Source organism: Oncorhynchus nerka, linkage group LG27 (genome assembly GCF_034236695.1).
Source record: "Oncorhynchus nerka isolate Pitt River linkage group LG27, Oner_Uvic_2.0, whole genome shotgun sequence".
In the NCBI taxonomy this organism is placed as follows: Eukaryota; Metazoa; Chordata; class Actinopteri; order Salmoniformes; family Salmonidae; genus Oncorhynchus; species Oncorhynchus nerka.
Genome location: NC_088422.1, coordinates 56,499,771 through 56,524,571, shown reverse-complemented (window position 1 = coordinate 56,524,571; position 24,801 = coordinate 56,499,771). Strand labels below are relative to the sequence as shown.

Sequence of the window (24,801 nt, the reverse complement as noted above, 5' to 3'; positions counted from 1 at the left end):
TCCGTAAGAAGCATCTCAAGGTCCTGGAGTGGCCTAGCCAGTCTCCAGACCTGAACCCAATAGAAAATCTTTGGAGGGAGCTGAAAGTCCGTATCGCCCAGCGACAGCCCCGAAACCTGAAGGATCTGGAGAAGGTATGTATGGAGGAGTGGGCCACAATCCCTGCTGCAGTGTGTGCAAACCTGGTCAAGAACTACAGGAAACGTCTGATCTCTGTAATTGCAAACAAAGGTTTCTGTACCAATGTTAAGTTCTGCTTTTCTGATGTATCAAATACTTATGTCATGCAATAAAATTCTAATTCATTACTTAAATCATACTATGTGATTTTCTGGATTTTTGTTTTAGATTCCGTCTCTCACAGTTGAAGTGTACATATGATTAAAATTACAGACCTCTACATGCTTTGTAAGTAGGAAAACCTACAAAATCGGCAGTGTATCAAATACTTGTTCTCCCCACTGTACGTGCTAGCACACACACAAACGAGCATTCACGTATGCGGGCACACGCACGCATAAAACGAAGATGTATTGATCACGTATGTCTTCACACCCCAGAGTTAATACTTGGTGAAGGCACCTTTGGCAACAAAGTTTGAATATTGCTGTCCATCAATGATTCCCAACCAAATGTATTGACTTTGAGCAATTCTGACATTTCTGATATATGTTGCCCTAAGAGTTGGTGCAATCTTATTCAAAATTATTCACAGTTGTTATTGCTGCCAAAGCTGATACCACCAAGGGTGTGTGAAGACATACTCAATCAAGACATGTTTTTATTTTATTTTTATTAATTGAGACGATTGTCTATAATTATGAAAATTATAGAAAATGTGGAGCAGGTTGTGTAGCTAAATAAGTTAGAAAAAACATTTAATTTAATTTTAGGGCAGTTGAAGGTGAAAACTGCAAGGGGTGTGTAGACTTTCATTAGGCACTGTATGTGCAGCCACACACACATTGTATTTTTATTTGATTTATTTAACCTTTATTTAACTAAGCAAGAACAAATTCTTATTTACAATGTGGCCTAACAAAAGGCCTCCTACGTGGACGGGGCTGGGATTAAAAATATAGGACAAAAAACACACCACGACAAGAGTTTACTGAAAATACGTCCCAAATAGCACCCTATTCCCTATATAGTGCACTACTTTTTACCTGGGTGCCATTTCATAGGGAATAGGGTGGCATTTCAGATGTAAGCCAGTGATGACACTGGCTATGCATCACTGGTTTACGTTGTGTGTGTGTGTGTGTACGATTTTTGCGTTCCTGTGTGTTTAACAGAATGGGATGTACATGCTCCAGTTGGTGGACACATACGCTGCCTCTTACTCTCTGGTAATCATTGCCATCTGTGAGCTGATCGGAATCTCTTACTTCTATGGTGAGTAGTAGAATAAAAGTTACTTTTGACCTTTTGTTTACCTGACTATACTCTCTGATAGCTCCGAAGTTGCTCTTCGGGCGCAGATCTATGATCAGCTTTACTCTCCCTAAATCCTAACTGTGGTCCTGTGTGGCTCAGTCGGTATAGCATGGCGATTGCAACGCCAAGTGCTGTGGGTTTGATTCCTGCTGGGGCCACCCATACGAAAAATGGATGCACTCATGACTAAACCGCTTTGGATAAAAGCATCTGCTAAATGGCATATACAATTATTAATATTATTCTAAACATTATGAAAAAGAATGCAAAACTGCATTCAGATCATTGTCTCGGGGGGCAAATTCATCCTACTCTTATCTCACTTTATCAAGTCAGAATCAGAAAAGCCTCATAGCCATTCAACATTGTCTTGGCTAAACAACATAAACACAGAAAGCACAAGTACAGTATGAAACAGGACTTCTAGTCTGTGGTGCTTAGGTTGTTAAACCATGGTGGCTGTTTTCAAATCAAATCAGGGAGGTGTTAAACAATTAAAGTTTTAATGTATTTACCTGCAAATGAACACCTCTCTAGTCTCACAGATCTGTTACTTGTTTTTTGGTTACATGGTCTATGAAAAAACAAGATAATGAGTAGGTCTTGATCTGTTTTTTTTTGTGTTGAAAATATACAGTGTTTTTATCAAAAATTAATTTCACATATAAAAGAAGACTTAAAAAAAAAGGTTTTGTCTGTGTAAATGGGCTTTAAGAGGCTCCAGACCAGGTACCTAGATTGCCCTTAAGCACAGATCTAGGTTCAGCTTAATCCTTAAACCCTTGTCCTAACTGTTGTGATTAAAAACACCAAACAGACCTTAGATCAGTGTCTAGGGGCAACTTTATCCCTCTCCGACAGGGGGCTTGAGCACTTCTCATTCTGACCACTAGATGTCTGTGTTACCATTCTAATGGACCAATGATCAGGTCAATTGGTAAACTCTGGTTTACCACCCCAAAATATCCCTGTACAACATCTATTTGCACCTCTATCGGATGGAAACTACAAGTGTAATGGCTGCGCTCAATACAATGGCACTTACAAATGTAGATCCTTCAAACACCCCCAAACAGGGAAACCGATCCCAATCAAAGGTGTTACCACATGCTCCACTAAGGCAGTTATTTATTTTATAATTTGTCCCTGTGGTAAAAATTATGTGGGTGAAGCAAAGCGAAAATTAAAAGTACGAATCTCGGAGCATTGTAGCACCATTAGGTCCAAAAACATGACTTACCCAGTTGTGGCCCACTTTTTGGAAGCGAACTACTCAATTTCGTCACTACATTATATCGGCATCGAACATGTCACCCTCCCTAGGAGAGGGGGTGACCTCAACAATTTATTGTTCAAATGAGAGGCTGCCTGGATCTTTAATTAAAGACCCTTTCTCGCTTCGGTGTCAACGTAGACTTTGATCTGAAGCCATTTTTGTGATTATTGTGATTTTCTTTTGTAGGCCTATGTAGCCAAATCGTATCTATTATTGTATGTTATCCGTTCATGCTTTTGTATGTTCTTCTAATATCTGAGAATTAACCATTGATAACAGGCCACACCCGGCCATGATTACAGACACTTTATAAACTAGTGACCCGCAGTGTTTGTCATTATACCCTGATGAAGACAGCTTGTCTGTTGAAACGTTGTTTATTAGGTTATTAGGTTATTCAATTATTGCATCTGAGCTCCTAGTGTGTGCGTCTCTCCTTTTCTTTTTCAAGTGCTCTACTCCGCTAGCCAGCAGCTCGCCTAAACAGGCGGGGGGGTTTTTCGCTTCCAGGTCTGAAGTAGACCTGTGAGTATATGGAACATACTGTACTCCAAAATTGTCACAGCATCAGCAGAGGTGGTTCCAGTGAAATTATTGTGTGGCTTGTGACTCATCTCTTGCTAAATTCGTCGGTCAATACGCTGGCAACAATTGTGACAATCGTCAAGCCATATTTTTTTGAAGGATAATAAATGCCCTGGGTTCTCCCTGGGAATGGATGTGCCTTGTAGGGGGCCAGTGTGGAGCTCTCTTGTCTGTAGCTCTGGGTGAATCTGGTTCACTCTCTGTGTTAGTCCCAAATGGTACCCTATTCCCTACATAGTGCATTACTTTTGACCAGAAACGTATACAGATAGGGAATAGGGTTCCATTTTGGATGGATGTTTTTTTCTGTCGGGTTGTCTCTACTCCCCTCACCTGAGCAGTCGATTTGCCTGACTCTCCCTCTTTCTGTCTTTATTCCCCTCTTCCTAGGCCTGCAGAGGTTCTGCGAGGACATTGAAATGATGATTGGCTTCCAACCAAACCGCTTCTGGAGAATCTGCTGGGCCTTTGTGACTCCTACCATTCTGACTGTACGTGTGTGTCTGAACTATACGGAATGGGGTTTAGATATTCACAGGCACGCTAGCATGCGCACTCACTCACATAGAGACACAGATGCATGCGCACACACACACACACAATGTGTTTCCCCTTTCACTGCAGCCTTTTCAAATTTAGGGGCCAACATCGATTTGCAGCAGCGAGTGTTTACCAAGAAAGGGAAGAAAGCAAAAATAGTTTTCCCCGACTGAAACGGAAATTGTTTTCCTCACCTTTCACCGTTATAACACAGGTTGTTTGTGCTATTTGAAATGCAGCACTCATATAGCCTACATAATGTTGTCATAACTGTGACATAACAGATGCAATGGAGGCTGGTGACTTGAAAAGTGTAGGAGGAAGGGAGATGACAAAGCGTGTTTGAAAAATTGTCAAAGACAAATTATTTTAACCTAAAACGTTTAATAAAAACATTTACAGTAAAATATTATGGGGAATGGAAATGAGGGCTATTTACACAGTGTTAGGAAGGGATCATAGCAGTGATTGAATGAGGGTATAAGGCATGAGTTGAGATGTTCAGAGGCTTGACTTCAGTGCAGGACAGAGGTTGAAGTGTTCAGAGACTTCAGTACAGAACAGGCTGATCATGTATGCATATTGGAGAAGAGCTCTACTCTTCCACTGAAGGCAGGACAGGATTTGACAGGGAAGAAATACACAATAACACAACACATTTAAGCAAGCAGTTCAATTATTGATGTACAGAAGTCTTCCGGCGCCGACAGAGATGGCCGCCTCGCATCGCGTTCCTAGGAATCTATGCAGTTTTTTGTTTTTTGTACGTTTTTCACGTTATTTCTTACATTAGTACCCCAGGTCATCTTAGGTTTCATTACATACAGTCGAGAAGAACTACTGAATATAAGATCAGCGTCAACTCACCATCAGTACGACCAAGAATATGTTTTTCGCGACGCGGATCCTGTGTTCTGCATTTCAAACAGAATGGATCCCATGCAGCGACCCAATAAAACGACTCCGAAAAAGAGGGAAACGAGGCGGTCTTCTGGTCAGACTCCGGAGACGGGCACATCGTGCACCACTCCCTAGCATTCTTCTTGCCAATGTCCAGTCTCTTGACAACAAGGTTGATGAAATCCGAGCAAGGGTAGCATTCCAGAGGGACATCAGAGACTGTAACGTTCTTTGCTTCACGGAAACATGGCTCACTGGAGAGACGCTATCCGAGGCGGTGCAGCCAACGGGTTTCTCCACGCATCGCGCAGACAGAAACAAACATCTTTCTGGTAAGAAGAGGGGCGGGGGCGTATGCCTTATGGCGAACGAGACATGGTGTGATGAAAGAAACATACAGGAACTCAAATCCTTCTGTTCACCTGATTTAGAATTCCTCACAATCAAATGTAGACCGCATTATCTACCAAGAGAATTATCTTCGATTATAATCACAGCCGTATATATCCCCCCCCCAAGCAGACACATCGATGGCTCTGAACGAACTTTATTTAACTCTTTGCAAACTGGAAACCATTTATCCGGAGGCTGCATTCATTGTAGCTGGGGATTTTAACAAGGCTAATCTGAAAACAAGACTCCCTAAATTTGATCAGCATATCGATTGCGCAACCAGGGGTGGAAAAACCTTGGATCATTGTTACTCTAACTTCGGCGACGAATATAAGGCCCTGCCCCGCCCCCCTTTCGGAAAAGTTGACCACGACTCCATTTTGTTGATCCCTGCCTACAGACAGAAACTAAAACAAGAGGCTCCCACGCTGAGGTCTGTCCAACGCTGGTCCGACCAAGCTGACTCCACACTCCAAGACTGCTTCCATCACGTAAACTGGGATATGTTTCGTATTGCGTCACATAACAATATTGACGAATACGCTGATTCGGTGTGCGAGTTCATTAGAACGTGCGTTGAAGATGTCGTTCCCATAGCAACGATTAAAACATTCCCTAACCAGAAACCGTGGATTGATGGCAGCATTCGCGTGAAACTGAAAGCGCGAACCACTGCTTTTAATCAGGGCAAGGTGTCTGGTAACATGACCGAATACAAACAGTGCAGCTATTCCCTCCGCAAGGCTATCAAACAAGCTAAGCGTCAGTACAGAGACAAAGTAGAATCTCAATTCAACGGCTCAGACACAAGAGGCATGTGGCAGGGTCTACAGTCAATCACGGACTACAAGAAGAAATCCAGCCCAGTCACGGACCAGGATGTCTTGCTCCCAGGCAGACTAAATAACTTTTTTGCCCACTTTGAGGACAATACAGTGCCACTGACACGGCCTGCAACGAAAACATGCGGTCTCTCCTTCACTGCAGCCGAGGTGAGTAAGACATTTAAACGTGTTAACCCTCGCAAGGCTGCAGGCCCAGACGGCATCCCCAGCCGCGCCCTCAGAGCATGCGCAGACCAGCTGGCCGGTGTGTTTACGGACATATTCAATCAATCCCTATACCAGTCTGCTGTTCCCACATGCTTCAAGAGGGCCACCATTGTTCCTGTTCCCAAGAAAGCTAAGGTAACTGAGCTAAACGACTACCGCCCGTAGCACTCACTTCCGTCATCATGAAGTGCTTTGAGAGACTAGTCAAGGACCATATCACCTCCACCCTACCTGACACCTTAGACCCACTCCAATTTGCTTACCGCCCAAATAGGTCCACAGACGATGCAATCTCAACCACACTGCACACTGCCCTAACCCATCTGGACAAGAGGAATACCTATGTGAGAATGCTGTTCATCGACTACAGCTCGGCATTCAACACCATAGTACCCTCCAAGCTCGTCATCAAGCTCGAGACCCTGGGTCTCGACCCGCCCTGTGCAACTGGGTACTGGACTTCCTGACGGGCCGCCCCCAGGTGGTGAGGGTAGGCAACAACATCTCCTCCCCGCTGATCCTCAACACTGGGGCCCCACAAGGGTGCGTTCTGAGCCCTCTCCTGTACTCCCTGTTCACCCACGACTGTGTGGCCACGCACGCCTCCAACTCAATCATCAAGTTTGCGGACGACACAACAGTGGTAGGCTTGATTACCAACAACGACGAGACGGCCTACAGGGAGGAGGTGAGGGCCCTCGGAGTGTGGTGTCAGGAAAATAACCTCACACTCAACGTCAACAAAACTAAGGAGATGATTGTGGACTTCAGGAAACAGCAGAGGGAACACCCCCCCTATCCACATCGATGGAACAGTAGTGGAGAGGGTAGCAAGTTTTAAGTTCCTCGGCATACACATCACAGACAAACTGAACTGGTCCACTCACACAGACAGCATCGCGAAGAAGGCGCAGCAGCGCCTCTTCAACCTCAGGAGGCTGAAGAAATTCGGCTTGTCACCAAAAGCACTCACAAACTTCTACAGATGCACAATCGAGAGCATCCTGGCGGGCTGTATCACCGCCTGGTACGGCAACTGCTCCGCCCTCAACCGTAAGGCTCTCCAGAGGGTAGTGAGGTCTGCACAACGCATCACCGGGGGCAAACTACCTGCCCTCCAGGAGACCTACACCACCCGATGTTACAGGAAGGCCATAAAGATCATCAAGGACATCAACCACCCAAGCCACTGCCTGTTCACCCCGCTATCATCCAGAAGGCGAGGTTAGTACAGGTGCATCAAAGCTGGGACCGAGAGACTGAAAAACAGCTTCTATCTCAATGCCATCAGACTGTTAAACAGCCACCACTAACATTGAGTGGCTGCTGCCAACACACTGACACTGACTCAACTCCAGCCACTTTAATAATTGGAATTGATGGGAAATGATGTAAATATATCACTAGCCATTTTAAACAATGCTACCTTATATAATGTTACTTACCCTACATTATTCATCTCATATGCATACGTATATACTGTACTCTCATATGTATATACTGTACTCGATACCATCTACTGTATCTTGCCTATGCTGCTCTGTACCATCGCTCATTCATATATCCTTATGTACATATTATTTATCCCCTTACACTGTGTATAAGACAGTAGTTTGGGAATTGTTAGTTAGATTACTTGTTGGTTATTACTGCATTGTCGGAACTAGAAGCACAAGCATTTCGCTACACTCGCATTAACATCTGCTAACCATGTGTATGTGTGACAAATAAAATGTGATTTGATTTATATGTGTAATAATACAATTGTGTTAGTTGCTGGTCTACTATGGTATTTATCCAAACATGAGGTCTACTTACACAGTGTTGGGATGGGATCACAGCAGAGATTGAATGAGGCCCAAAAAAACTGGGGGCCAGAGTTTTTCCTTATCTGGTGACCTAACCAGGTAAAACTCCTGACCCTATAGGGTAAGACAGTGATGAATCACTGTTAAGGTTTTGAAAAACTGTAAAAACTCCTGGCCCTGGGGAGGATTAAAACCCTGTCAAACTGCAGGAACCTTGCACTTGTTCATATAAATTATTGTTAGACTAGACTAAACGATGGGGTTTCCTCTACACAGAGACAGCTGATGGACCATAGAAGTCACAGGGCTGAGCTTGCTTTATGCTTGTTTGCATCATGTAGGCCCAATTAAAAATGTACTCACAGCCTGTGTTCATCGCTATTGTGATAATTCATTCATTCTAGTTAATAATGTTGTATTGAAAAGGTCTCGGCACCCTAGCGAGCCCGTTGGAATATAAAGCAAAATTGACCACATTCACATTTTCTCCTGACACACACAAAAAATGGACTATAACATAACATTACCAATTTGTTTACCCTGACCAGATGGACAAGGAGCATAGGCTGTATGCACTTGCTTTTTTTATTAGCCCACTTAAAAATGGTCTAGTTTTTCATCCCATACAGCATGTCAAATCACAAATGTTTAGGTGTAGCTTAGGCTATATGTAAAGAGTTTTTGCTTGCGTCTATCGGGAGTTAAGATGTGTTATCACATTTGCTAAATAAATACCAGAGGAAAGTGGTACCCCCAGCTGGTAAGGGTAGGTAACAACACATCTGCCACGCTGATCCTCAACCCGTGGGCCCCTCAGGGTTTGTGCTTAGTCCCCTCCTGTATTCCCTGTTCACTCATGACCACATGGCGAGGCACGACTCCAACACCATCATTAAGTCTGGGCCACTCAAGGACATTCAGAGACTTGTCCTGAAGCCACTCCTGCGTTGTTTTGGCTGTGTGCTTAGGGTCGTTGTCCTGTTGGAAGGTGAACCTTCGCTGCAGTCTGAGGTCCTGATCACTCTGGAGCAGGTTTTCATCAAGGATCTTTTTGTACTTTGCTCCGTTCATCTTTCCCTCGATCCGGATTAGTCTCCCAGTCCCTGCCGCTGAAAAACATCCCCACAGCATGATGCTGTCACCACCATGCTTCACCGTAGGGATGGTTGTTACGAATCCTGCTGAAGATGGTGCCTCTTCCTGTTCGGGTGGCGGTCGTCGTCGCCGGCCTACTAGCTGCTACCGATCCCCTTTTCTGTTTCATTTAGTGTTGTCTGATTAGTTGCACCTGTTTCTTGTTTTGGTTTTGGGCTATTTAAACCCAATAGGCCCGCCGGGCTTTTGTGCGGGCTTGTTTTTCTGTATTTGGTGTGTGTTATTTTGTGGATTTTATTTTCCCGAACCGTTTCGTCCTGTTGGTTTTGGACTGGGTCTTTTATCGCCTGTGTGTGTGGCATTGACCGACACTCTGTTGTTTTGGGGATAAATATATCTCCACTTATCCGCTACCCTACTCTCTGCGCCTGACTCCTCGACCCACCTCTTCTAGAAGTCCTTACAACGGTTCCAGGTTTCCTCCAGATGTGACGCTTGGCATTCAAGCCAAAGAGTTCAATCTTTTTAAAATGTATTTATTTTTATTTAACCTTTATTTAGTCAGGTAGGCCAGTTGAGAACAAGTTCTCATTTACAACTGCGACCTAGCCAAGATAAAGAAAGGCAGTGCAACAAAACAACAACATAGTGTTACACATAAACAAACGTACAGTCAGTAACACAATAGAAAAATCTATGTATAGTGTGTGCAAATGTAGAAGAGTAGGGAGGTAATGCAATAAATAGGCCATAGATGCGAAATAATTACAATTTAGCATTAACACTGGAGTGATGGATGTGCAGATGATGATGTGCAAGTAGAGATACTGGGGTGCAAAAGGATAAATAACAATATGGGGATGAGGTAGTTGGGTGTGCTATTTACAGATAGGCTGTGTAAAGGTACAGTGATCGGTAAGCTGCCCTGACAGCGGATGCTTAAAGGTAGAGATGAAGCTTCAGTGATTTTTCCATTCGTTCCAGTCATTGGCAGCAGAAACTTGAAGGAAAGATGGCCAAGAAAGTGTTGGCTTTGGGGATGACCAGTAATATATGCCTGCTGGAGTGTGTGCTATGGGTGGGTGTTGCTATGGTGACCAGTGAGCTGAGATAAGGAGGGGCTTTACCTAGCAAAGGTTTATAGACGACCTGTGGGTTTGGCGACGAATATGTAGCGAGGGCCAGCCAACGAGAGCATACAGGTCGCAGGGGTGGGTAGTATATGGGGCTTTGGTGAAAAAACGGATGGCGAGTTTACAGTCTAACCAGACACCTAGGTATTTGTAGTTGTCCACATATTATAAGTCGGAACCGTCCAGAGTAGTGAAGCTTGTCGGGCGGGTGGGTGCAGTCAGCAATCGTTAGACGGGCATGCATTTAGTTTTAATAGCATTTAAAAGCAGTTGGAGGCCACGGAAGGAGTGTTGTATGGCATTGAAGCTCGTTTGGAGGTTTGTTAACACAGTGTCCAAAGAAGGGCCAGATGTATACAGAATTGGGTCGTCTGCGTAGAGGTGGATTAGAGAATCACCAGCAGCAAGAGCAACATCATTGATATATACAGAGAAAAGAGTCGGCCCCAGAATTGAACCCTGTGGCACCCCCATAGAGACTGCCAGATGGCCGGACAACAGGCCCTCCGATTTGACACGCTGAACTCTATCTGAGAAGTAGTTGGTGAACCAGGCGAGGCAGTCGTTTGAGAAACCAAGGCTATTGAGTCTGCCGATAAGAATGCGGTGATTGACAGAGTCTAAAGCCTTGGCCAGGTCGATGAAGACGGCTGCACAGTACTGTCTTTTATTGATGGCGGTTATGAAATCGTTTAGGAAGTTGCTGCAGGGGGTGCTGAGCTGTTTAACAGGGTAGGGGTAGCCAGGTGATAAGCATGGCCAGCCATAGAAAAGTGATTATTGAAATAATCGATTATTGTAGATTTATCGGTGGTGGCAGTGTTTCCGAGCCTCAGTGCAGTGGGGAGCTGGGAGGAGGTGCTCTTATTCTCCATGGACATTAGTGTCGCATAACCTTTTGGAATTAGTGCTACAGGATGCAAATGTCTGGTTTAAAAAGCTAGCCTTAGCTTTCCTTACTGACTGAGTATATTGGTTCCTGACTTCCCTGAAAGTCTGCTAATGCAGAACGCCACAGAATGTTTTTGTGCTGGTCAAGGGCAGTCTGTGGTGAACCATGGGCTATATCTGTTCTTAGTTCTACATTTTTGGAATGGGGCATGCTTATTTAAGAATGCGAGCAATTTCCTTTTAAAACACAACCAGGCATCCTCTACTGACGGGATTTTGGTCAATATCCTTCCAGAATACCTGGGCCAGGTTGATTCGATAGACCTGCTCACTGAAGTGTTTTAGGGAGCGTTTGACAGTGATGAGGGGTGGTCGTTTGACCGCGGACCCATTACGCACACAGGCAATGAGGCAGTGATCGCTGAGATCCTGGTGAAGACAGCAGAGTTGTATTTAGACGGCAAGTTGGTCAGGATGATATCTAAGAGGGTGCCCATGGTTACGGATTTAGGGTTGTACCTGGTAGGTTCCTTGATCATTTGTGTGAGATTGAGGGCATCTAGCTTAGATTGTAAGACGGCCGGGGTGTTAATCATGTCCCAGTTTAGGTCATGTCCAGGGCACAGCTGGGGGCTGAAGGGCATCTATAACAAGTGGCAACGGTGAAAGACTTGTTTCTGGAAAGGTGGATTTTCAAAGTAGAAGCTCAAATTCTTTGGGCACAGACCTGGATAGTATGACAGAACTCTGCAGGCTATCTCTGCAGTAGATTGCAACTCCGCCCCCTTTGACAGTTCTATCTTGTCGGAAGATGTTTTAGTTAGGGATGGAAATTTCAGGATTTTTGGAGGCCTTCCTAAGCCATGAATCAGACATGGTTAGGACATCAGGGTTGGCGGAGTGTGCTAAAGCAGTGAATAAAAAAAGTAGGGAGGAGGCCCCTAATGTTAACATGCATGAAACAGTGGAGGTAAACATAGGCATTGAGTGATGATGAGAGAGATTTTGTCTCTAGAGGCACCAGTTAAGCCAGGTGAGGTCACTGCATGTGTGTGGGGTTGAACAAAAGGGCTACCTAAGGCATATTGGGCAGAGCTGGGGGCTCTACAGTGAAATAAGACAATCACTAACCAAAACAGCAATAGACAAGGCATAATGACAATAGGGAGAGGCATGTGTAGCCGAGTGATCAAAGGGTCCAATGAGTAGCACTAGATGAATCAGGGAACCAATTCAGTAGTCGCTACTACGCTAGCTGGAGACATGGCAATTCAGACAGCTAGTGGGCCAGGGCTAGCAGATGGGCCTCTGGCGATGTCGCAACGGAAGAGCGTGTTGAAACCACCTCGGACAGTTACGTTGACAGAACAGCCGTGATGGATCGGCTCCGTGTCAAAATCAAATCAAATCAAATTTTATTTGTCACATACACATGGTTAGCAGATGTTAATGTGAGTGTAGCGAAATGCTTGTGCTTCTAGTTCCGACAATGCAGTAATAACCAACAAGTAATCTAGCTAACAATTCCAAAACTACTACCTTATGGACACAAGTGTAAGGGGATAAAGAATATGTACATAAAGATATATGAATGAGTGATGGTACAGAGCGGCATAGGCAAGATACAGTAGATGGTATTGAGTGCAGTATATACATATGAGATGAGTATGTAAACAAAGTGGCATAGTTAAAGTGGCTAGTGATACATGTATTACATAAAGATGCAGTAGATGATAGAGTACAGTATATACATATACATATGAGATGAATAATGTAGGTTGAAGGTTGAAGAGGCGCTGCTGCGCCTTCTTCACGATGCTGTCTGTGTGGGTGGACCAATTCAGTTTGTCTGTGATGTGTACGCCGAGGAACTTAAAACTTACTACCCTCTCCACTACTGTTCCATCAATGTGGATAGGGGGGTGTTCCCTCTGCTGTTTCCTGAAGTCCACAATCATCTCCTTAGTTTTGTTGACGTTGAGTGTGAGGTTATTTTCCTGACACCACACTCCGAGGGCCCTCACCTCCTCCCTGTAGGCCGTCTCGTCGTTGTTGGTAATCAAGCCTACCACTGTTGTGTCGTCCGCAAACTTGATGATTGAGTTGGAGGCGTGCGTGGCCACACAGTCGTGGGTGAACAGGGAGTACAGGAGAGGGCTCAGAACGCATCCTTGTGGGGCCCCAGTGTTGAGGATCAGCGGGGTGGAAATGTTGTTGCCTACCCTCACCACCTGGGGGCGGCCCGTCAGGAAGTACAGTACCCAGTTGCACAGGTACTGGTTTTTTATTTCACCTTTATTTAACCAGGTAGGCAAGTTGAGAACATTTTCTCATTTACAATTGCGACCTGGCCAAGATAAAGCAAAGCAGTTCGACAGATACAACAACACAGAGTTACACATGGAGTAAAACAAACATACAGTCAATAATACAGTATAAACAAGTCTATATACAATGTGAGCAAATGAGGTGAGAAGGGAGGTAAAGGCAAAAAAGGCCATGGTGGCAAAGTAAATACAATATAGCAAGTAAAACACTGGAATGGTAGTTTTGCAATGGAAGAATGTGCAAAGTAGAAATAAAAATAATGGGTGCAAAGGAGCAAAATAAATAAATAAATTAAATACAGTTGGGAAAGAGGTAGTTGTTTGGGCTAAGTTATAGGTGGGCTATGTACAGGTGCAGTAATCTGTGAGCTGCTCTGACAGTTGGTGCTTAAAGCTAGTGAGGGCGAGCTTGGCGGGCACTATGGTGTTAAATGCCGAGCTGTAGTCGATGAACAGCATTCTCACATAGGTATTCCTCTTGTCCAGATGGGTTAGGGCAGTGTGCAGTGTGGTTGAGATTGCATCGTCTGTGGACCTATTTGGGCGGTAAGCAAATTGGAGTGGGTCTAGGGTGTCAGGTAGGGTGGAGGTGATATGGTCCTTGACTAGTCTCTCAAAGCACTTCATGATGACGGAAGTGAGTGCTACGGGGCGGTAGTCGTTTAGCTCAGTTACCTTAGCTTTCTTGGGAACAGGAACAATGGTGGCCCTCTTGAAGCATGTGGGAACAACAGACTGGGATAGGGATTGATTGAATATGTCCGTAAACATACCAGCCAGCTGGTCTGCGTATGCTCTGAGGGCGCGGCTGGGGATGCCGTCTGGGCCTGCAGCCTTGCGAGGGTTGACATGTTTAAATGTTTTCCCCATATCGGCTGCAGTGAAGGAGAATCCGCATGTTTTAGTTGCGGGCTGTGTCAGTGGCACTGTATTGTCCTCAAAGCGGGCAAAAAAGTTATTTAGTCTGCCTGGGAGCAAGACATCCTGGTCCGTGATGGGGCTGGTTCTCTTTTTGTAATCCGTGATTGACTGTAGACCCTGCCACATACCTCTTGTGTCTGAGCCGTTGAATTGAGATTCTACTTTGTCTCTATACTGACGCTTAGCTTGTTTGATTGCCTTGCGGAGGGAATAGTTACACTGTTTGTATTCGGTCATGTTTCCGGTCACCTTGCCCTGATTAAAAGCAGTGGTTCGGGCTTTCAGTTTCACGCGAATGCTGCCATCAATCCACGGTTTCTGGTTTGGGAATGTTTTAATCGTTGCTATGGGAACGACATCTTCAACGCACATTCTAATGAACTCGCTCACCGAATCATCGTATTCGTCAATGTTGTTGTCTGACGCAATATGAAACATATCCTAGTCCACGTGATGGAAGCAGTCTTGGAGTGTGGAATCAGATTGGTCCGACCAGCGTTGAACAGACCTCAGCGCGGGAGCTTCTTGTTTTAGTTTCTGTCTGTAGGCAGGGATCAACAAAATGGAGTCGTGGTCAGCTTTTCCGAAAGGAGGGCGGGGCAGGGCCTTATCTGCGCCGCGGAAGTTAGAATAGCAGTGATCCAAGGTTTTTCCAGCCCTGGTTGGTTGCGCAATCGATATGCTGATCAAATTTAGGGAGTCTTGTTTTCAGATTAGCCTTGTTAAAATCCCCAGCTACAATGAATGCAGCCTCCGGAATAAATGGATTCCAGTTCGCAAAGAGTCAAATAAAGTTCGTTCAGAGCCATCGATGTGTCTGCTTGGGGGGGAATATATACGGCTGTGATTATAATCGAAGAGAATTCCCTTGGTAGATAATGCGGTCGAGATTTGGTTGTGAGGAATTCTAAATCAGGTGAACAGAAGGACTTGAGTACCTGTATGTTGTTATGATCACACCACGTCACGTTAACCATGAAGCATACGCCCCCGCCCCTCTTCTTACCAGAAAGATGTTTGTTTCTGTCTGCGCGATGCGTGGAGAAACCAGTTGGCTGCACCGACTCCGATAGCGTCTCTCCAGTGAGCCATGTTTCCGTGAAGCAAAGAACGTTACAGTCTCTGATGTCCCTCTGGAATGCTACCCTTGCTCAGATTTCATCAACCTTGTTGTCAAGAGACTGGACATTGGCGAGAAGAATGCTAGGGAGTGGTGCACGATGTGCCCGTCTCCGGAGTCTGACCAGAAGACCGCTCCGTTTCCCCCTTTCCCCCTCGGCAGTAAAGGGTCCAGGTCAATTGGCAAAATAGTTATTGTAGCCCAAGAACTGACTGGTGGACGTCCTTGGCTAGCCGCTCCAGGCTAACTGGTGCTTGCTTCTTGACAGAGACCTATCCTGGAGTAGCCACTCAGATAGCAGCTAGCTAGCTGTGATTATCCGGTGTAAAGGTTCAGTGCTTGCGGTAGGAATCCAGAGATGTGGTAGAGAAAAAGCAGTCCGATATGCTCTGGGTTGATATCGCGCTGTGCAGACTGGCAGGAATTCCCCCGGGCTGAGGCTGGCTGATGTCCGAGTTAATGGTGAGGACCGCTAGCAGTGGCTAACTGACTAATAGCTAGTAGCTAGTTAGCTGAATAGCTCCTGATGGGGGTTCCAGTTCTAAAGTATAAAAATAGCAGATCCGTACCACATTGGGTGAGGCAGGTTGCAGGAGAGTATATTCAGTCCGTAAGGTGGAAAGTGAGCTTAAAATATATACGAAGAAAACGGTATATACACGGGGCAGGACGGGACAAGACAAAACACACATCCGACTGCTATGCCATTTTGGAATAATATGAATCTTGGTTTCATCAGACCAGAGAATCTTGTTTCTCATGGTCTGAGAGGCTTTTAGATGCCTTTTGGCAAACTCCAAGTGGGCTGTCATGTGCCTTTTACTGAGGAGTGGCTTCTGTCTGGCCACTCTACCATAAAGACCTTATTGGTGGAGTGCTGCAGTGATTGTTGTCCTTCTGGAAGGTTCTCTCATCTCCACAGAGGAACTCTGGAGCTCTGTCAGAGTGACCATCGGGTTCTAGGTCAGCTACCTGACCAATGCCCTTCTCCCCCTATTGCTCCGTTTCCGTGGCGGCCAGCTCTAGGAAGAGTCTGAGTGATTCCAAACTTCATCCATTTAAGATTGATGGAGGCCACTGTGTTCTTGGGGACCGTCAATGCTGCAGACATTTTTTGGTGGTCAATGGAAACAGGATGAACCTGAGCTCAATTTCGAGTCTCATAGCAAATGTTCTGAATACTTACAGTGGCAAGAAAAGGTATGTGAACCATTTGGAATTACCTGGATTTCTGAATAAATTGGTCATCAAATTTCATCTGATCTTCATCTAAGTCACAAAATAAGAGAAACATATTGTGCTTTAACAAATAACACACACATTATTGTATTTTTCTTGTCTATATTGAATACATAATTTAAAGATTCACAGTGTAGGTTGGAAAAAGTATGTGAATCCTTAGGCTAATGACTTCTCCAAAAGCTAATTGGAGTCAGCTAACCTGGAGTCCAATCAATGAGATGAGATTGGAGATGCCTTGCCCTATAAAAAACACTAACAGAATGTGAGTTTGCTATTCACAAGAAGCATTGCCTGATGTGAACCATGCCTCGAACCAAAATGATCTCAGAAGACCGAAGATTAAGAATTGTTGACTTGCATAAAGCAGGAAAGGTTTACAGTATCTCTAAAAGCCTTGATGTTCATTAGTCCAAGGTAAGACAAATTGTCTATAAATGGAGAAAGTTCAGCACTGTTGCTACTCTCCCTAGGAGTGGCCATCCTGCAAAGATGACTACAAGAGCACACCGCAGAATGCTCAATGAGGTTAAGAAGAATCAGTGTGAGCTGAAGAATGTCAGCTAAAGAATTACAGAAATCTCTGGAACATGGTAACATCTCTGTTGACAAGTCTACCATTCGTAAAACACTTAACAAAAATGTTATTCATGGGAGAACACCACGGAAGAAGCCGCTGCTGTCCAAAAAAACCCATTGCTGCACGTCTAAAGTTTGCAAAAGTGCACCTGGATATTCCACAGCGCTACTGGCAAAATATCCGGTGGACAAATGTAACTACAGTTGAGTTGTTTGGAAGGAACACACAACACTATGTGTGGAGAAAAAAAAGTACACCACACCAACATCAAAACTATGGTGGAGGGAGCATCATGGTTTGGGGCTACTTTGATGTCTCAGGGCCTGGATAGCTCACTATCATCTACGGAAAAATGAATTCCCATGTTTATCAAGACATTTTGCAGAAGAATGTGTGGCTATCTGTCCACCAATTGAAGCTCAACTGAAGTTGGGTGATGCAACAGGACAATGACCCAAAACATAGAAGTAAATCAACAACCGAATGGCTTCAACAGAAAAAAATACGCCTTCTGGAGTGGCCCAGTCAGAGTCCTGACCTCAACCCGATTGAGATGCTGTGGCATGACCTCAAGAGAGCAGTTCACACCAGATATCCCAAGAATATTGCTGACCTGAAACAGTTTGGTGAAGAGGAAGAGGTCCAAAATTCCTCCTGACCATTGTGCAGGTCTGATCCTCAACTACAGAAAACAGCCTTGTCTAGTTTGGTTGCTGCCAAAGAAGGGTCAACCAGTCATTGAATCCAAGGGTTCACATACGTTTTCCACCCTGCACTGTGAATATTTACACGGTGTGTTCAATAAAGACATTAACATGGATAATTGTTTGTCTATTGTTGTGACCTAGATGAAGATCAGATCAAATTGTATGACCAATTTATGCAGAAATCCAGGTATTTCCAAAGGGTTCACAAACTTTTTCTTGCCATTGATTTTCTGACCCATGCATGCTGCATTTTGTTTGTTGTTGTTTTGAATTTCACCACTTTTCGTGGTATCCAATTGTTTAGTAGCTACTATCTTGTCTCATCACTACAACTCCCGTACGGGCTCGGGAGAGACGAAGGTTGAAAGTCATGTGTCCTCCGATACACAACCCAACCAAGCCGCACTGCTTCTTAACACAGCGCCATCCAACCCGGAAGCCAGCCGTACCAATGTGTCGGAGGAAACACTGTGCACCTGGCAACCTTGGTTAGCGCGCACTGCGCCCGACCCGCCACAGGAGTCGCTGGTGCGCGTTGAGACAAGGATTTCCCTACCGGCCAAACCCTCCCTAACCGTCTCCTCCCCTTTCCCTCCTTCGCCCCTTACCCTCATCATCTTACCCTCCTGGTCCTTCCTTTTTTAAATCTCTTAATCCTCTTCTTCCGGTTTTTGATCATCCTAATCTTCCACCTCCTCCTTCACTTCCTCGTCTCCCCCTCATCTCACCCATTCTCTCTCTTCTGTCCTCCGCCTCCTCTCCCCTCCTCTCCTAATCCTCCTCTCTTCTCCCTTTTCTCCTCTCTCCCTGCAGGGTATCCTGGGGCTGAGTCTGTACCAGTGGAAGGTGATGACCTATGAGGACTACACCTACCCCACCTGGTCCATGGTGATGGGCTGGCTGATGGTGTTGTGTTCTGTCATCTGGATCCCAATCATGTTTGTCATCAAAATGCACTTGGCCCCAGGCAGCTTTACAGAGGTATGTATGGGACACAATACCACGCACGCCTGTTTGTACGTCCCATAAATACATTTCAGATCTTTTCAGATCTGCTCCTTTTTCTTAGTCACCCATTGAAATGTCCTGGGGTAAGGAATGTTTTTTGGACTGTAAATATTTTTGTGTTTTTAGCACATGTAAGCAACATTTACGTTTGTCTGTAGCATACAGCAGTTCGTTTTAGCGTATTTAATACATGTCCCGGTTTGATATTGCCTGTGCTGTTGACAGTCCGTAACGCTGAGGGTCATATCTTTGAGGTTCTACTGGTAGTATTGTTGTATATAGAAATAATCCAAACAATAACTGACTTAACTGACTTGCCTAGTTAATAAACAGACCCATTCTGTTTTTCCACATTTTGTTAAGTTACCGCCTTATTTTAAAATGGTTTAAAATTACAAGAAATCTCATCAATCTACACACAATACACCATAATGACAAAGCAAAAATTCTAATTGTAATTTTTGCAAAATTATTTAAAAAAAATAACAAACAGAAATTCTTTATTTACATAAGTATTCAGACCCTTTGCTATGAGACTCGAAATTGAGCTCAGGTGCATCCTGTTTCCAATGATCATCCTTGAGATGTTTCTCAACTTGATTTGGAGTCCACCCGTGGTAAATTCAATTGATTGGACATGATTTGGAAAGGTACACACCTGTCAATGTAAGGCCTAGTTAAATAAAGGTTAAATAAATAAATACAAAATAAGATATGGCCCATTTGGAGTTTGCCAAATGGCATCTAAAGGAGTCTCAGACCATGAGAAACAAGATTCTCTGGTCTGATGAAACCAAGATTGAACTCTTTGGCCTCAATGCCAAGTGTCACATCTGGAGGAAACCTGGCACCAGTGCTACGGTGAAGCATGGTGGTGGCAACATCATGCTGTGGGGATGTTTTTCTGTGGCAGGGACTGGGTGACTAGTCAGGATTGAGGGAAGGATGAAAGGAGAAAAGTACAGAGAGACCCTTGATGATAACCTGCTCCAGAGCACTCAGGACCTCCGACTGGGGCGAAGGTTCATCTTCCAATGGGGAAGGGTGGATATCTAGTCACTTGTACAACTGAATGCATTCAACTGAAATGCATTCAACACCTCTGAATCAGAGGTGCGGGGGCCTGCCTTAGTCGACATCCACGTCACACAGGACAACGACCCGAGGCACACAGCCATGACAACACAGGAGTGGCTTCAGGACAAGTCTCTGAATGTCCTTGAGTGTCCAGCCGGAGCCCGGACTTGAACCCAAATTAACATCTTTGGAGAGACCTGAAAATAGCTGTGCAGCGATGCTCCCCATCCAACTTGATAGAGCTTGAGAGGATCTGCAGAGAAGAATGGGAGACACTCCCCAAATACAGGTGTGCCAAGCTTGTAGCGTCATACCCAAAAAGATTTGAGGCTGTAATCGCTGCCAAAGGCGCTTCAACAAAGTACTGAGTAAAGGGTCTGAGTACTTATGTAAATGTGACATTTTAGTTTTATTTGTTTGTGCAAAAATGTATAAAAACCTGTTTTTGCTTTGTCATTATGGGGTATTGTATGAGGGGGAGAAAAACTACAAATTAATCAATTTTAGAATAAGGCTGTATAACAAAATGTGGAAAAAGTCAAAGGGTATTAATTAATACTTTGTGAATGCACTGTATGTTTTCCCCCTGTGAACTAAGTGCTATCACATTAACATACAAGCACAATGAGCTCTTTAGTAAAACATATGACAGAGTTATCAGGGCTGATATTTCACTTTACTGCATGTTAGAAAATGGATCTCGGACATCAAACACTTCTGTGTGTGTCCCAAATAGCACCCTATTCCCTATATAGTGCAGTGCTTTTGACCAGAGCCCTATGGGCAGTAAAGTGAAATATCAGCCTTGGTCCTCTGATAACTGGCGGCGGATCGGCACAGAAAACACAGACATGTAGCAGTCCCCCACGCTGTGCTTGTTGAAGTCCCCTACATCACACATTTGTATGCGTGCGTGTGTATACAACTGTACTTACATACAGGAAGTTTTGGCATAATTGCCTTAGTCAAAGCCTTAAGATAGTTACAGTATCTGGCTAAATTATTATTGAGCACATATGCTGTATATGCAATCAATATTTACTATAAAGGTTTGTGTGTGAATTTCAAAGTTACAGATATTTCAGTGTTACGATCGACTGCCATTCCTGACATCTTCATATCTCTCAGGACAGTCCTACTGTCATCTATTGTACCCAACTCTCCCCTTGGCCTTCCACAACTCAAGTTGATTGATACTATTCTATTCTATTTTAACACAACCGTGTGACCCCCCCCCTCCACAGCGTCTGAAGCTGGTGTGTTCCCCTCAGCCCGATTGGGGTCCCTTCCTGGCCAAGCACAGAGGGGAGCGCTACAAGAACATGATGGACCCCCATGGATCCAACTCCCTGGGCCTCAAACTGCCCCCCAAAGATTTCCAGCTGGGCGCCTACCAGTAGCAGCCTCCACTACAACCACCACCGTCACTTCAGCAGGGGGACCAGGGGAGAGAGAGAGCAGCAGCCTACCACTGCCCTCTCCCACACCTATTCTTAATTTTTCCTGTTTTCCACTCTCCTATTTCCTTCCTCTTTCCCATCAATGTGTGTGAGAGAAAAGCAAGCCAACACATCGCCCACTTTTTTTCCTGGTTCTCCTGTTCACCTCCCCTGCTCCCTTCTACACTCTATAGCAAAGTGGGGCTGCCCTCCTCTACAACATTGCTTTCTCTGGCAGGCACCCATGCTATACCCTGCCCTCTCTCTCCTTAACCCCTGACCTGAGAATGGTCTGTCCTCTGCCTCCTGCCCATGCACAGCCATTACGCCAGAACCTTTCTTACTGAGGGGATCTCTATTCCAAGAGAAAAATGTACCGTGTCACAATATTGCAATGGCAATATTCGACTGCTCATGACAAAAAAATCAAATCAAATTTTTAATTTGTCACATGCTTCGTTAACAACAGGTGAAGACTAACAGTGAAATGCTTACTTACGGGTCCTTTTCCAACAACGAAGAGTTAAAGATACATTTAAAAAATAAAATAGTGACAGAAGGAATAGATACACAGGGATTAACGAATAACAATAATGGAGTAAAAATAACATGGTACTGGTACTCCCTGTATATAGCAGAGTCGATGTGCAGGGGTACGAGGTAATTGAGGTAGATTTGTATATATAGGTAAGGGTATAAAGTGGCTGTGTGTGTGTGACTGTGTGTGTGGCGTCAGTATGCATTTGTGTGTGTGTGTGTTGGGGTGCCAGTGTAAGTATGTGTGAGTGTGTGGGTAGAGTCCAGTGTGTGCTCATAGAGTCAGTACAAGAGAGTTAGTGCAAAAAAGGGGCAATGCAGGTAGTTCGGGTAGCCATTTGATTTAGGTATTTAGAGGTCTTGTTTATCAGTCTTATGGCTTGGGGGTAGAAGCTGTTCAGGGTCTTATTGGTTCCAGACTTGGTGCACTGGTACCGCTTGCCGTGTAGAAGCAGAGAGAACAGTCTATGGTTTGGATGGAGTTTTTGACCATTTTTTGATCCTTCCACTGACAACGCCTGGTGTAGAGGTCCTGGATGGCAGGGAGGGAGTTCGACCCCAGTGATGTACTGGGCCAAACTGACCACCCTCTGTAGCGCCTTGCGGTCAGACGCCTTGCATTTGCCGTACCAAGCGGCGATGCAGCTTGTCAAGATGCAGCTGTTGAACTTTTATGAGGATCTGAGGGCCCATGCCAAATCTTTTCAGCCTCCTGAGGGGGAAGAGGCGCTGTCGTGCCCTCTTCACAACTGTGTGGGTGTATGTGGACCATGTTAGTTCATTAGTGATGTGCACACAGAGGAACTTGAAGCTCTCGAACCACTCCACTACATCTGGACTAGTCCCTATGGAGGTGTGTGTGCATGTGTGTGTGCATGCGTGTGTGTGTGTGTGTGTGATTGTTTTATTCTTGTATCTATGTGTATAGTGATATTGGAAAATCCTCCACAAACAAAAAGGCACAAAAAATCTAATTGACAGACTGAGAAATATTGGTAGTCATCAGACTCATCTATGGGACATTATGATATATATATTCATTCTTTTTTTAATGAAATAGGCAATACAAGTAAAATCAACTGCCTAGAAAGTATGCAGTATGGTTCATTTTCATAGATGATATTTGTTCCTGTCAAACTATATACACATTAAATAGGAGTGTGTGTATATATATATAGGAGCAACTTATGTATATATATATATACACACTCCTATTTAATGTGCAGGCTCCTTTGCTTTAGCTGAATAAATGAAGTTACCTGCAATTTTTACCTTCTACTTCTCCAGTAGATAAGGAAATGCCTATCGCTGATTACTTTAACTATAAACACTTTAGTCTCTACTATCTCTAGAAAAAAATGTATCGGTAATCAATGTAGCACATTAATACAGTCGTGTAGTCGATCCTTTCTTTAGTAGCTTAAGATATGCAAAACGGCCATGTGAAATTGTAGTGATTCTTCTCAGTGTTTAGAATAGTCCAATGGCCTTTGTGTGCATAACAATTAAACCAACTATTTATTGCTGTAGACATGTGTTCTAGTCATGGCAACTATGGAATCTCCCTCTTTCCTCATACGCAACTTCTGTAGGGTAACACACACATATATATATATATACAAGAGAGAATGTGTATTGCTCCAGATGTTTTTTCCTGTATTGCTCCAGATGTTTTTTCCTTGCCGGCTGTGTAAGCTGTATCTTGTAAACCTTTTAAAAAGAGATGTGTGTTGACTTAGTGCGTGCTAGTGTTGTCACATCCCCACAATGTTAGGAGGAACTTGTAGATATGTGTGTAGGTAGTGTATAGAATATGGCCTTTTTTCCCCCTGGAACTGTACTTATCTTATTATATGTGGTAGAGCTGGGGGCACTTTGGATTTGTCTCAAATGGCACTCTATTCCCTATGAAGTGCAATACTATTAAGTGAGTGAGTCCCTTGACCGATCAAAAGTACTGCACTAAATGGGGTGTCATTTGAGATTTGTACTTTGCCATTTTTAGATTTGTACTTCGTCATTCTCTTTGTCTTCATGAAACAGGGTGTCAGGTATACTTGATTCCAGGTCTGCCTACTTTTGTAGATGTATAATTAACAACAGCATTCTACATGGAAGAAATAGACAGTAGAACTTCCACAATTTCTACCTTAATAGGGGAGACATAGAAAGAAAAAAAACAAAATCCTTCAAAATTAGCCTGTTCTCTCTTTTTTGCGCACTATTATAAAATTATGAGGAATTCTAGCTCAGTAGGGCATCAAGGAATGTCTTGGTCAAATCGCACTGCACTGACCAAAATGTATCTTTACCTAGGGCACTGGAGTTGAATGAGAGATGGTTGGCACATAATTTCACTTATAAATCTTGTTAAAAACTCTTCTCTATGGACAGAATTGGCCCATAACAGTTACATGTTTTACCTAGAACCCTAAGAAAATTGGAACAGTGTCTGCTTCCCTAATGGCAACCTTATACAACTTTTGACCAGGGCCCATACTGTAGGAGTCCAAGTAGTGCACTATATACGGAACAAGTTGCCATTTGGGACACATCCAGAAAGTGTAGGGGTCAAGACTTCAATCTGACAGTGACAACTCACGACTACCTGCCAGCCTGCCGCAAGCGATCCAGAGGGCCAGTAAGCAAATTGACTGGCCACTAAGGTTGCTTTTCATATTACACGTCAGGCAACCAATCTGCCTTGCTTTCTGTCCAATTACCAATGTGACTGGG

At 44.3% G+C, this 24,801-nt stretch overlaps 1 protein-coding gene across 1 annotated transcript in view; it reads left to right on the top strand.

The window, feature by feature from the left end:
• Window positions 1-23,930, top strand: part of LOC115112512 (sodium- and chloride-dependent glycine transporter 2-like) — a 57,871-nt gene extending 33,941 nt beyond the window's left edge. Inside the window, exons 12-15 of the mRNA XM_065011795.1 lie at window positions 1,296-1,395; window positions 3,689-3,789; window positions 18,818-18,985; window positions 21,334-23,930. Of these exons, the coding sequence (XP_064867867.1) occupies window positions 1,296-1,395; window positions 3,689-3,789; window positions 18,818-18,985; window positions 21,334-21,489 (525 nt within the window). The 3' untranslated portion in view covers window positions 21,490-23,930. The remainder of the gene's footprint in view (window positions 1-1,295; window positions 1,396-3,688; window positions 3,790-18,817; window positions 18,986-21,333) is intronic.
• Window positions 23,931-24,801: the final 871 nt, after the last annotated feature.